Below are 15,256 nucleotides of genomic sequence, written 5' to 3'. Positions count from 1 at the left end.
AGGTTGGATGTACCGATGGATAGTTCCCCGGGTTGGCTGTACCGATGGATAGTTCCCCAGGTTGGCTGTACCGATGGATAGTTCCCCGGGTTGGCTGTACCGATGGATAGTTCCCCAGGTTGGCTGTACCGATGGATAGTTCCCCGGGTTGGCTGTACCGATGGATAGTTCCCCAGGTTGGCTGTACCGATGGATAGTTCCCCAGGATGGCTGTACCGATGGATAGTTCCCCAGGTTGGATGTACCGATGGATAGTTCCCCGGGTTGGCTGTACCGATGGATAGTTCCCCAGGTTGGCTGTACCGATGGATAGTTCCCCGGGTTGGCTGTACTGATGGATAGTTCCCCAGGATGGCTGTACCGATGGATAGTTCCCCGGGTTGGCTGTACCGATGGATAGTTCCCCAGGATGGCTGTACCGATGGATAGTTCCCCAGGTTGGCTGTACCGATGGATAGTTCCCCAGGATGGCTGTACCGATGGATAGTTCCCCGGGTTGGATGTACCGATGGATAGTTACCCAGGTTGGCTGTACCATTGGATAGTTACCCAGGTTGGCTGTACCGATGGATAGTTACCCAGGTTGGATGTACTGATGGATAGTTACCCAGGTTGGCTGTACTGATGGATAGTTACCCAGGTTGGCTGTATCGATGGATCGTTACCCAGGTTGGCTGTACCGATGGATCGTTACCCAGGTTGGCTGTACCGATGGATAGTTACCCGGGTTGGCTGTACCGATGGATAGTTCCCCAGGTTGGCTGTATCGATGGATAGTTACCCAGGTTGGCTGTACCGATGGATAGTTCCCCAGGTTGGCTGTATCGATGGATAGTTACCCAGGTTGGCTGTACCATTGGATAGTTCCCCAGGTTGGCTGTACCGATGGATAGCTACCCGGGGATGGCTGTACCGATGGATAGTTCCCCAGGTTGGCTGTACCGATGGATAGTTCCCCAGGTTGGCTGTATCGATGGATAGTTACCCAGGTTGGCTGTACCATTGGATAGTTCCCCAGGTTGGCTGTACCGATGGATAGTTATCCGGGTTGGCTGTATCGATGGATAGCTACCCGGGGATGGCTGTACCGATGGATAGTTCCCCTGGGTGGCTGTACCGATGGATAGTTCCCCAGGGTGGCTGTACCGATGGATAGTTCCCCAGGATGGCTGTACCGATGGATAGTTCCCCGGGTTGGCTGTATCGATGGATAGTTCCCCGGGGATGGCTGTACCGATGGATAGTTCCCCTGGGTGGCTGTACCGATGGATAGTTCCCCTGGGTGGCTGTACCGATGGATAGTTACCCGGGGATGGCTGTACCGACGGATAGTTCCCCTGGGTGGCTGTACCGATGGATAGTTCCCCGGGGTGGCTGTACCGATGGATAGTTACCCGGGGTGGCTGTACCGATGGATAGTTACCCGGGGTGGCTGTACCGATGGATAGTTCCCCGGGGTGGCTGTACCGACGGATAGTTCCCCGGGGTGGCTGTACAATTGCTGACCGCAACAAATTGGTACTCATTGGAAACATGCATATTGTAGGAATAGCACTAAGTTCACTTTGACTTTTATTTTTATCTTTCAGATCACAGGAAAGGGCATGACTTTAACTCCAGCCACAAAGCAAACGTGACTCAGATTAATCTGTTTAAAAAAAACAAAAGTCTTTCAAAGGTACAACGATCTTTACAGCTATATTTCATTAGCAATGAGCAATTTTAACTGTGAGCCATGTGTTACTGGTGTAATTTAGTTAGCAACGTTCAGCGTGTGGTGGCATTTGCTTATCATAAAATAGTTGACTACGATCAGGTACCAGTGAGGCCAGTCACCTCACTTGGTTGCCCCCATTAGCTCCTGGATGGACATGTTGTTTTAATGCATGTGTTGAAACATTCACATGGAAGTTAAAAACTGGCGAGATCCAACATCCTTCTTGGACCTTACCTCCTCCTGCCCAATGATATAGGGAATGAACGTTAGCCATGCAAAATCTGTCGGCAAGTTTTGTCCTCAGTCTGTAGAAGATGATAATGACAACTAATTACTTTGAAACGAGGTGAGGGGGGGGGGGGTGGGGGGGTAGAAGGAAAGTACGGTTGAAATCTTACTTTTTTAGTAATATATAGGGGATGATTTTTTTGTGTCCCTGCTGCCTCATTTTGAATTGAAATGCAGGACGATAGCGGGGCCAAAATACCGCACCAAATGGATGCGTGACTCACTGCCAAATTCCCACCCGTTCGAATTTTCGGGTAGATCTCGATTTAGGCAGCCAAACCCGCTCAGCAGAAACGGGCAGGAGCCTCCTTAGTATATGCTAATCATGGGCAAATGACATAGTTACCACCCCCAATACCATTAGTGTCTCAGCCTGTATTGCTAGTTCCTGCTCCCTCCCACAAACCACAGCCGGTACAAGTTAGGAGGCGTTTGTTTCCAATGTTATCTAAAGGGATCCTTAGCTACTCCCAGGTAAAACTGTAAAAAGTTTGGGGAGACATTTTGCTTATATTAAATAGTGTTTTTTTTTGTCACTTAGACAACTTTAAAATGCTTGTAGTTGTTGTAGAACATTCTGAACTCATGAAGAACTTTTGGCATCACACTTATTTCTTATGGGGTTCCTCCTGGGGATTCCACTCTGGAACAAGGAGGGGGAGACAGAGCAGGGGCAGCAACAGGAGGAAGGAGCAAATAGAAGGAGGTGTGCATGCAGGAATCCTCAGGACAACATACCTGCAGTTCTGTGAGGAGCAGTGCAGAAGAAGGCCGCACTTCTCTAGGAAGGCACTGACCGAGTTGGGTCACCTCCTGCAACAAGAGCTGCAAACAATTGCCACACATAGTTGTAGTCAATCATGTTGTAGTCAAGGTCACTGCAACCCTGAACTTCTTTGCTCCTTTCTAGAGGAATCCGTAACGTCAGTCAAATTGCAGTCCATGCTTGCATATGACTGATGCCATGTTTCCTAGAGCAAACACTTTCATCATCAGATGGGATGCATCCTAGGTTCCTGAGGGAAGTAAGGGTGGAAATTGTGGAGGCTCTGGCCACAATCTTCCAATCCTCCTTAGATATGGGTACGGTGCTGGAGGACTGGGGGATTGCAAATGTTCAAAAAAGGGGAGAGAGCTAAACACAGCAATTACAGGTCAGTCAGGCTAACGTCGGTGGTGGAGAGACTTCTGGAGACAATAAAAATAAATTGGCACTTGGAAAAGAATGGGCTAATAAATGGAAATCGTATTTGATCAACTTGATTGAGTTCTTTGATGAAGTAACGGAGAGGATTGATGTGTATATGGATTTTCAAAAGGCGTTTGATAAAGTACCACATAATAGACTTGACAGTAAAATTAAAGCCCATGGGATTAAATGGACAGTGGCAGCAGGATACAAAATTAGCTAAGGGACAGAAAGTAGAGAGTAGTGGTGAATGGTTGTTTTTCACAGTACAGTGGTGTTTCCCAGGGGTCAGTATTAGAACCACTGCTTTTTTTGATATAGATTAATGACCTGGACCTGGGTATAGAGGGTATAATTTCAAAGTTTGCAGATGACACGAAACTCGGAAATGTGGTAAACAATGTGGAGGATAGTAACAGACTTCAGGAGGACATAGACAGACTGGTGAAATGGGCAGACACATGGCAGATAAAATTTAACAGAGAAGTGTGAAATGATGCATTTTGGTAGGAAGAATGAGGAGAGGCAATATAAATTTAATGGTACAATTTTAAAGGGGGTGCAGGAACAGAGAGACCTGGGGGTGCACATACACAAATCTTTGAAGGTGGCAGGACAAGTTGAGAAGTCTGTTAAAAAACGCATATGGAATCCTGGGCTTACTACTGGAGGCATAGAGTACAAAAGCAAGGAAGTTATGCTAAACCTTTATAAAACACTGGTTAGTCCTCAGCTGTAGTATTGTGTTCAATTCTGGGCACCACACTTTAGGAAGGATGTCAAGGCCTAAGAGAGGGTGCAGAAGAGATTTACTAGAATGGTGTCAGGGATGAGGGACTTCAGTTATGTGGAGACTAGAGAAGCTGGGATTGTTCTCCTTAGAGCAGAGAAGGTTAAGGGGAGATTTGATAAAGGTGTTCAAACTCATGAACAGTTTTGACAGAGTATCATAGAATGGTTACAACACAGAAGGAGGCCATTCGGCCCATTGAGCCTGTGCCAGCTCTTTGTAAGAGCAAACCAGGTAGTCCCATTCCCCCGCTCTTTCCCTGTAGCCCTGCAAATTTTTTCCTTTCAAGTATTTACTCAATTCCTTTTTGAAAGCCACTATTGAATCTGCTTCCTCCACCCTTTCAGGCAGTGCATTCTAGATCATAACAACTCCCTGCGTAAAAAAGTTTTTCCTTATGTCGCCTTTGGTTCTTTTGCCAATCCCCTTAAATCTGTGTCCTCTGGTTCTCTGATTCTCGATCCTTCCGTCAATGGGAATAGTTTCTCTATTTACTTTATCTAAACACTTCATGGTTTTGAACATTTCTATCAAATCTCCTCTCCACCTTCTCTGCTCCAAGGAGAACAACCCCAGCTTCTGCAGTCTATCCACGTAACTGAAGTCTCTCATCCCTGGAACCATTCTAGTAAATCTTTTCTGCACCCTCTCTAAGGCCTTCACATCCTTCCTAAGGTGTGGTGCCTAGAATTGGACACAATACTCCAGTTGTGGCTGAACCAGTTCAACATATTAAGGTTCAACATAACTTCCTTGCTTTCATGCCTCTGTTTATGAAGCCCAGGACCCAGTATGCTTTTTTAACTGCTTTCTCAACCTGCCCTGCCACTTTCAAAGATTTGTGCACATATACCCCCAGGTCTCTCTGTTTCTGCACCCCCTTTAGAATTGTATCATTTAGTTTATATTGCCTCTCCTCATTCTTCCTGCTGAAATGTATCACTTTGCACTTCTCTGCATTAAATTTCATCTGCCACTTGTCCGTCCATTCCACCAGCCTGTCTATATCCTCTTGAAGTCTATCACTATCCTCCTCACTGTTCACTACACTTCCAAGTTTTGTGTCATCTGCAGATTTTGAAACTGTGCCCTGTGCACCTAAATCCAAGTCATTAATATATATCAAAAAAAGCAGTGGTCCCAGCACCGATCCCTGGGGAACACCACTGTATACCTCCCTCCAGTCCGAAAAACAACCCTTCACCACTACTCTCTCTTTCCTGTCACTTAGCCAATTTCGTATCCATGTTGCCACTGCTCCTTTTATTCTATGGGCTTCAATTTTGCTGACAAGCCTGTTATGTGGCACTTTATCAAATGCCTTTTGAAAGTCCATATACACAACATCAACCACATTGCCCTCATCTACCCTCTCTATTACCTCATCAAAAAACTCAATCAAGTTAGCTAAACACGATTTGCTGCCATGACGCTTCTATATTGCGGCAATTCTCCCCTGCCCCTGCGCAACACATGACAGTCTGGCTGCTGAGGGACAAGGGCTTTCCCCTGAACACTTGGCTCATGACTTCTCTCAGGTACCCATGTTCGGTGGCCGTACTGCGCTACTGTCATTTTCACAGGTCATCTAGAACCCTCATTGAGCAGACCATCGGAATCCTTAACAACAATTCCACTGCCTGCACAGGTCTGGTGGCTTCCTGCAATACAGCCCACAAAAAGTGTCTCATATGATAGTGGTTTGCCATATGCTGCATAACCTTGTTCTGCAACAGGGACAATACATGGAGCCACCATTGGATGAGGACCTTCAGCATGATGAAGGAGAGAATCTGATGACGTATAGGGTGGCGAGGAATTGGGAGGGGTCCAACAGTCACCTGTAGCCCAAACTCATTGAACTGAACAATCCTTGCTCCCCTGCATTAACAGTCATGACCAATATCTGTCCCAGTCTGTCTACCCTCAAATAAACTACATCTGCCTAAAGACCAACGTTGATATTCATGTCAATTAACATCACAGGGCCACCAGCTACTACAGGAAGACTCTGTAGACAAAGATTTCAAAAAGGATTATGAATTTACTGTCTAATAGAAATGCCTACACACTAATTATCACCCTTGCGTGAGCCACCAGTGACTTTCTTAAGTGCTCTCTTACCTACTCTAGTGCTTCTACGAGGTTCTCCCCCATTGGCTGAAGATGGGAGGTGGAAGACTGCTGTGCGGCTCAGTCTAGGTCTCATGAGATGTCCATGGTCAGTGACCACTAGGACCTCAGGCCTGAGAGGACCTGGGTTCAGACTGCAGCAACTCGGCCTCTGCCGGGGCATTCAGGCCCCACTCTCTTTCTGGCAGCAGGACAGGCATTGGTTGAGGGTTCAGATGTGTTATCATCATGAGTTGGCATTGTGTTCCATTCCGATTGCACGACTGCCCCTGTTATCAGGTTGCGGCTCAGCACTCTGACTGATTTGGGGGAAGGCAGACTATTAAACATCTGTGATCCAAATAAAGCCCCTGTTCATTTGTCTCCCAGCCTGTCCAAGGTGGAGGAGATGGTTGAGCCCAAAGCCTGTATAACCCCAATATGAGCATTTCTGAGAGATGCTACTGCTGGTGCTACAGACAGACTCCTTCAGGGAGGGCCCAGCTACAGCGTCCATTGAGGCTGACCACACACTCCATGGTTGATTGCAGAGTGTCGATGAAATGCATCAGAACCTCTCATAAGTTGGTAGTGGGCTCCTGCACACTCTCTGACATGTTGCGAATGCTCCATGCCAGGCAGTCCGATGCAATCAGTGATTGCTGGTGCACAGAAAACATCTTTCTTTTAAAGGCTGGACCCTTAAAGTCTCCACCTCTGTACTCTTCAGCAGAGCTAGGATGCAAGTTGGTCCTTTGCAGAGTTGTTTCCTGCCGCTGCACACTTGTGATCAATGAATCCTCCAGTGCAGACCCCTCCAACTCACTATGTCATGTGAGGTGCTAATTTCTGTGCTGGTGCTTAGAAGGGTTAGAGGGAGTGACTGCATCTTCTGGAGGGCTCCCCCCTCAGTCTGTGCAGCTGATGGGCCTAGAAAAAGGGGAGAGGGAGAAGAATTAGCATGTAGTGGTAAGGGTAAGCAGGAGCTGATAAGTGACAGCGCAGTACATCACCTGGTTGTCCTGCTGAGTGTGTGACTGAGGGAGTTAAATGGAAAGAGAAAAGGAAGGGGGGATGCCCAAACACCCTGCTGTGCCTGGCCTTCTCTGATGCTGCTTACCTGTTCTCTGCCACTAATGTAGATGGCAGCCTCTTGCATTAGTGTCAGCGTCAGGACCTCCAATAACAACAACAATAACTTGCATTTATATAGCACCTTTAACATAGTAAAACGTCTCAAGGCACTTCACAGGAGCCATTATCAAACAAAATTTGACACCGAGCCACATAATGAGATATTAGGACAGGTCACCAAAAGCTTAGTCAAAGAGGTAGGTTTTAAAGAGCGTCTTAAAGGAGGAGAGAGAGGCGGAGAGGTTTAGGCAGGGAATTCCAGAGCTGAGGACCTAGGCAGCGGAAGGCACGGCCACCAATGGTGGAACGATTAAAATCGGGGATGTGCAAGAGGCAAGGATTGGAGGAACGCAGAGATCTCAAAGGGCTGGAGGAAGCTACAGAGATAGGGCGGGGGAGGAGTGAGGCCATGGAGTGATTTGAAAACAATGATGAGAATTTTAAAATCGGGACATTCTTGGACCGGGAACCAACGTGGGTCAGCGAGCACAAGGGGGGGGGACTGGCGAACGGGACTTGGTGCGAGTTAGGATACCGGCAGCAGAATTTTGGATGAACTCAAGTTTACAGAGGGTGTAAGGTGGAAGGCTGACCAGGAGAGGATTTTAATAGTCGAGTCTAGAGATAACAAAGGATGGATGCGGGTTTCAGCAGCAGATAAGCTGAGGAAGGGGTGGAGACGGGCAACCTGACGGAGGTGAAAATAGGCGGTCTTGGTGATGGAAAGGAGATGGGGTTGGAAGCTTAGCTCAGGGTCATGTAGGACGCCAAGGTTGCGAACGATCTGACTCGGCCACAGATGGTGGCCAGGAAGAGAGATAGAGTCAGTGGTTAGGGAACAAAGTTTGTAGCGGGGACCAAAGACAATGGTTTTGGTCTTCCCAGTATTTAATTGGAGGGAATTTTTGCTCATCCAACACTGTATATCAGACGAGCAGCGTGACAAATCAGAGGCAGTGGAGGGGTCGAGAGAGGTGGTGGTGTGGAAAAGCTGGGTATGTGTGGAACCTGATGTGTTTTCGGATGATGTTGCCGATGGTCACCATGTAGATGAGAGATAGGAATACCTGTGCTGGTAGTTTCCCTCCTGTTGTGTGCCAGCATCTCCTGCAAGAAGAGTGGAAGTGGGTTAATCTTGCCTGGATTAAGAGTTTTCAAGATGTTTGAGGCAGCTTAGCGTAGTGGGCTTGGGGAGAGGAAGAAGCAGCAAGTGTGGCCAAGAGGGAGAAGTAGCTGTGAGGGGCAGTAGCAGGTTTTGAGGGTGTGAGTGCACCACAACCTCTCTTGACCCCTCCACTGCCTCTGATTTGTACAAGTGTTCCTTGCTGACTGGAGGAGTCCATGGGAAGTGGGGAAGAGGATTGATTGAGCTGGGGTTAAAGTAGGGTCCTGTAGGGCTGTGCAGAGTACGAGATGTGAAGGGGAGTCTTGCCTTGGTCAGATCAGGTCCCGGGGGCAATGCTGGTGCCAATGGTATTTCCTGCCACCTTTCTCCATGCCTATTGACGGATTTGCCTTGGAACCAATTGCCCATCCATTGCGAAGAGGACCTTCTTCCTGCTGGTCACTTGTTCAATCAGCACTTCCCCCACTGCCTCAGGGAACCTCGGGGCCCTGGATTCAGGAGCCCTGTTCAAAGTCATTTTGCAGCTGCTGCACAATCCTGCTAGTCATTGTGCCCCATGATACAAAACACCTCCCCTTTAAGGTGCTGCACCTCCCCTTTAAGGTCCTGCACCTCCCCTTCAAGGTTCTGCTTTAGGACTCTAATTAGCGGCTACCCTGCCAGATTTTCCGCCTCTTAATCGCTGAGCTGCCAATGAACAGCGCATTTTGCATTGGCAGCTCACCAAATTAATTTAAATTAGGCTGAACCACAAAAATGGCATGGACCCTTTGCCGACTCCTTCAGGTGGGCGCAACTACTGCTCTGAGGAATATATAGCTGAAGTTTGCTGAGTAAGTTTCATATAAAGTTTATTTCACAAACTGAATTTTATGGGCACAGTGCAGTAGAAATACCTTGGTTGGTGAAAGTGATGGAAATTCAGTGCACGAAAGTAAAACCATATCCACTATTAAATATGATGTGTACCACTAATGGCAGATCAGTGCTTACAAGGAATGTAACTCCACTTTACTCCGAGAAAGTGATTTTCTCTTTGTACATTACCTATTGACAAACTAATCAGTTGGCACTGCATTGATCTTTTGAATGCAATCTACTGTAGGTTCTGATTGCTATCTGAGGTGGAAGCTCATATTCTAAACTTCATCAGACTACACAGTGTACTTTGAGGCATTGGATGATTTTGATGTGACACAATTGCCCATGCCTCTTGATTAGTACATATCCATAGATCCCTGAAGGTAGCAGGACAGGTAGATAAGGTGGTTAAGAAGGCATATGGAATGCTTTCCTTTGTTAGCTGAGGCATAGAATGTAAGAGCAGGGAGGTTATGCTGGAACTGTATAAAAGACTGGTTGGGCCACAGCTTGAGTACTGTGTACAGTTCTGGTTACCATATTACAGGAAGGATGTAATTGCATTAGAGAGGTTACAGAGGAGATTTACGAGGATGTGGCCAGGACTGGAGAATTTTAGCTATGAGGAAAGATTGGATAGGCTGGGGTTGTTCTCTTTGAAACAGGAGAGGCTGAGGGGTGATTTAATTGAGATGTATAAAATTATGAAGGGCCTAGATAGGGTGGATAGGAAGGACCAATTTCCCTTAGCAGAGAGGTCAATAACCAGAGGGCATAGATTTAAAGTAATTGGTAGAAGGATTAGAGGGGAGCTGAGAAGAAATCTTTCACCCATTGGATGGTGGGGGTCTGGAACTTACTACCTGAAAGGGTGGTAGAGGCAGAAACCCTCAACTCATTTAAAAAGTACTTGGATGTGCATTTGAAGTGCCGTAACCTACAGGGCTATGGACCAAGTGCTGGAAAGTGGGATTAGGCTGGGTGGCTCATTTTTGGCCAGTGCAGACATGATGGGCCAAATGGCCTCCTTCTGTGCCGTAAATTTTCTATGATTCTATGATCCTACATTTACTTACATTGCGTAGGTATGCCAAATTCTGACAATTTGAAAAGAATTTTCTTCTCTCTGCAGATTGAGATGAATGAACTTGGTGAGGGAAGGAAATGTTCCTCTTCCGACGATGAGGAGAACCTTGCAGTGTTAAGGAGGTGAGAGCAGCTACTACCGTTGGTAACAGGCAACAGTACAATGATGTAAAAAATTCGAGAAAACACTGTCCATCTCTGGTCTATAACCTGCCCCTTAACACTGTCCATCTCTGGCCTATAACCGGCCCCTAAACACTGTCCATCTCTGGCCTATAACCGGCCCCTTAACACTGTCCATCTCTGGTCTATAACCGGCCCCTTAACACTGTCCATCTCTGGCCTATAACCGGCCCCTAAACACTGTCCATCTCTGGCCTATAACTGGCCCCTTAACACTGTCCATCTCTGGCCTATAACCGGCCCCTGAACACAGTCCATCTCTGGCCTATAACCGGCCCCTGAACACAGTCCATCTCTGGCCTATAACCGGCCCCTGAACACAGTCCATCTCTGGCCTATAACCGGCCCCTGAACACAGTCCATCTCTGGCCTATAACCGGCCCCTGAACACTGTCCATCTCTGGCCTATAACCGGCCCCTGAACACTGTCCATCTCTGGTCTATAACCGGCCCCTGAACACAGTCCATCTCTGGCCTATAACCGGCCCCTTAACACTGTCCATCTCTGGCCTATAACCGGCCCCTGAACACAGTCCATCTCTGGCCTATAACCGGCCCCTTAACACTGTCCATCTCTGGCCTATAAACTGCCCCTAAACACAGTCCATCTCTGGCCTATAAACTGCCCCTAAACACAGTCCATCTCTGGCCTATAAACTGCCCCTAAACACAGTCCATCTCTGGCCTATAAACTGCCCCTAAACACAGTCCATCTCTGCCTATAACCTGTCCCTAAACACTGTCCATCTATTGGCCTATGACCTGCCCCTAAACACTGTCCATCTATTGGCCTATGACCTTCCCCCTAAACATTGTCCACCTCTAGCCTATAACCTGCCCCTTAACACTGTCCATCTCTGGTCCCTCTGGAGTGGAGAATTCCAAAGATTCACAAACCCGAGTGAAGAAATTTTTCCTTATCTAGTCACAGGATAAGGGGTCGACCATTTAAGACTGAGATGAGGAGGAATTTCTTCACTCAGAGGGTTGTGAATCTTTGGAATTCTCTACCCCAGAGCACTGTGGATACTGAGTCATTGAATATATTCAAGGCTGAGATAGATAGATTTTTGGACTCTAGGGGGAATCAAGGGACATGGGGATCGGCCGGGAAAGTGGAGTTGAGTTTGAAGATCAGCCGTGATCTGATTGAATGGCAGAGCAGGCTCGAGGGGCCATATGGCCTACTCCTGCTCCTATTTCTTAAGTTCTTATGTCAGTCCTAAATGGCCGACCCCTTATCCTGAGACTATGACCCCTAGTTCTAGACTCTCCAGCCAGGGGAAACAGCCTCTCAGCATCTAACATGTCAAGCCCTCTGAGAATTTTATGCATTTCAATGAGATCACCTCTCATTCTTCTAAACTCCAGAGAGTCTTGGCCCTTTCTACTCAATCTCTCCTCATAGGACAACCCTCTCATCCCAGGAATCAATCTAGTCAACCTTCGTTGCACCCCCTCTAAGGCAATTATTATCTTCCCTTAGATAAGGAGACCAAAACTGTACACAGTACTCCATGTGTGGCCTCACCAGAGCTCTATATAATTGCAGCAAGACCTCCTTACTCTTATACTCCAACCCCCTTACAATAAAGGCTAACATACCATTTGCCTTCCTAATTGCTTGCTGTACCGGCATGTTAACTACCGGCATGGGCACCCAAATCTCCCTGAACACCAACATTTCTTAGTCCTAAAAAATCTGCTTTTCTATTCCTACCAAAGTGGATAATTTCACATTTCCCCACATTAAACTCCATCTGCCACCTTCTCGTCACTTACTTAACCTGTCTATATCCCTATCTTACTTTCCCAACTATTGTCAGCAAACTTGGATACATTACACTCGGTCCCCTCATCTAAGTCATTGATATACATTGTAAATAGCTGAGGCCCAAGCACTGATCCTTGCGGCACCCCACTAGTTACAGCCTGCCAACCTGAAAATGACCCATTTATTCCTGCTCTTTCTGTCCGTTAACCAATCCTCAATCCAGGCTAATATATTACCCCTAACCCCATGAACCCTTATCTTGTGTAACAACCTTTTATGTGGCATCTTATTGAATGAATTTTGAAAATCCAAATATACTACATCCACTGGTTCCCCCTTATCTACCCTGCTAGTTACACCCTCAAAGAACTCTAATAGATTCGTCAAGCACGATTTCCCTTTCATAAAACCGTGTTGACTCTGCTTAATCATATTATGATTTTCGAACTGCCCTGTTACTATATCCTTAATACATTCTAGCACTTCCCCTACTACTGATGTCAGGCTAACTGGCCTGTAGTTCCCTGTTTTCTCTCTCCCTCCTTTCTTGAATAGCGTGGTTACATTTGCTACCTTCCAAACCATGGGGAGTGTTCTGGAATCTAGAGAATTCTGGAAGATCAAAATATCCTGCCCCTAAACACTGTTGATCACCGGCCTATAACCTGCACCTAAACACAGTCCATCTCTGGCCTATAACCTTCCCCTAAACACTGTCCATCTCTGGCCTATAATCTGCCCCTTAACACTGTCCATCTCTGGCCTATAACCTGCACCTAAATACTGTCCATCTCTGGCCTATAACCTGCACCTAAATACTGTCCATCTCTGGCCTATAACCTGCACCTAAACACTGTCCATCTCTGGCCAAAACCTGCCCCAAAACACTGTCCATCTCTGGTCTATAACCTGCCCCTAAACACTGTCCATCACTGGTTTATAACCTGCATTGACCTATTGTTCATCACTTGTACACAAAAGCAAATAGTATATTGTGAGGTAAAGGTACAAATTCCTGTGCAATGTCAAGATATAATAGGATTAACAGAGATTTAGCTTAGGATAGTGCAGGACTGTGAGCTGAACATCCATAGTTACAACATATCCAGGAGGGATAAAAAGGGAAGGTGGTGGCAGCATTCAGAAATGATTACAACAGAGTGCTGGAATGTAAGGATTAAAAAAAAACTCAAAGCTGGATATATCACTGACCCCTTATGGCCGCAACCTTGCTTGTTGAAAGAAGCACCTTAAGCGTGCAAATTGTGACATGGGACTGGAGAGCAGCCAGTGTAAAACTTATATTCAAGAGGGGAGTGAAGAATAAACAAGGTAATTATAAACCAGTTAATGTAATGTCAGTTATGGGCAAACACTTAGAATTTATAATTTGAGATAAAATTAGTTAACATTTAGAAGTGCAAGGGTTAATTGAGGACAGCCAGAATGATTTGTTAAAGGGAAATTTGACTTTTTTTTGAAAAAGGGGCCAGTTGGATAGATAAAGGGAGTACAGTAGATTTAGGGTTCTTTTATCCTTGTTCATGGGATGTGGGCATTGCTGGCAAGGCTGCATTTATATTCCGTCCCTAGTTGCCTTGAGAAGGTGGTTGTGGGTCTTCTCCTTGAACTGCTGTAATCCTTGTGGTGATGGTGCTCCCATGATGGTGTTCTATAGGGAGTTCCAGGATATTGGCCCAGCAATGATGGAGCAGCGTTTTATGTCCACATCAGGATGGTGAGTGACTTGGAGGGAAACTTGAAGCTGATGGTGTTCCTATAACATTGTTGTTCTTGTCCTTCTCAATGGTAGAGGCCATAGGAGAGGGAGGTTCTTTTGAGGTAACCTTGGTGAGTTGTCACAGTGCATCCTGCGGATCCAACATGCTGCAGCTACAGTGCACTAGAGGTGGAGGGGTTGGATATTGAGATCAGTGATCGGGGCACTGAGCAAGCTCTGTCCTAGGTGGTGTCGAGCTTCTTGAGTGTTGTAGTTCCACCCATCCAGGTGAATGGTGAGAATTCCATCACACTCCTGACTTCAGCCTTGTAGATGGTGGAGAGGTTTTGAGATGTCAGAAGTGAGCAATTCATTGCAGAGCACCCAGCCTCTGTCCTACTCTTGTAGCTAAGGTGTTGTTATAGGAACACCATCAGCTTCAAGTTTCCCTCCAAGTCACTCACCATCCTGATGTGGACATAAAACGCTGCTCCATCATTGCTGGGCCAATATCCTGGAACTCCCTATAGAACACCATCATGGGAGCACCATGGCTGATCCAGTTAAACTTCTGGTCAGTGATGACCCCAAAATGTTGATGGCGGGGGACTCAGTGATGATGGTGCCATTGAAGATCAGGTAGAGGTGATTGAGCTTTCTCTTGTTCAAGATTGTCATTACGTGGCACTTATGTGGCATGAATATTGCCTGCCATTTGTCAGTCCAAGCTTGGATGTTATCCAGGTCCTACTGTAGGCTGGCATGGGCTGCTTCTATTTTGGAGGGGTTACGAATGCAGCTGAACACTGTGGGATCGTCAGTGAATAGCCCCACTCCTGATCTTGTGATGGAGGGAAAGTATCTGGTGAAGCAGCTGAAGGAGGTTTGGCCGATGATGCCTCCCTGAAGAACTCCTGCAACAATGTCCTGCAGCTTCAGTGATTGGCCACAACCATCTTCCTATGTGTGACTCCAGCCACAGGATGGCACATGGATTTTGAGAAGGCATTCAATAAGGTTTCTCACAAAAATTCAGGCATATAGTATAAGAGGAAATATAGCAGCATGGATAAAATGTTGGTTGACAGACAGGAAACAAAGAGTTAGGGTAAATGGCAGTTAAATTGGAGAAGGGTTGGAAGTGGTGTACTTCAGGGGTCAGTGCTGGGATTGGGGAAGGATTGGGAGTGGTGTATCCCAGGGGTCAGTGTGGGGATTGGGGAAGGATTGGGAGTGGTGTACTTCAGGGGTCAGTGCTGGGATTGGGGAAGGATTG

The 15,256-nt window shown here is 46.7% G+C and overlaps 1 protein-coding gene across 2 annotated transcripts in view; it reads left to right on the top strand.

Annotated features, from left to right (window-relative positions):
- Positions 1 to 15,256, top strand: part of mcf2la (mcf.2 cell line derived transforming sequence-like a) — a 249,981-nt gene that overhangs the window by 141,768 nt on the left and 92,957 nt on the right. For both annotated transcript variants that reach the window (XM_067992473.1, XM_067992474.1), the window contains exons 14-15: positions 1,590 to 1,678; positions 10,350 to 10,426. In XM_067992473.1, the coding sequence (XP_067848574.1) occupies positions 1,590 to 1,678; positions 10,350 to 10,426 (166 nt within the window). The remainder of the gene's footprint in view (positions 1 to 1,589; positions 1,679 to 10,349; positions 10,427 to 15,256) is intronic.

The sequence above is a fragment of the Heptranchias perlo genome, chromosome 11, assembly GCF_035084215.1.
Source record: "Heptranchias perlo isolate sHepPer1 chromosome 11, sHepPer1.hap1, whole genome shotgun sequence".
NCBI lineage: Eukaryota > Metazoa > Chordata > Chondrichthyes > Hexanchiformes > Hexanchidae > Heptranchias > Heptranchias perlo.
This window is presented reverse-complemented; position numbering and strand designations above follow the sequence as displayed.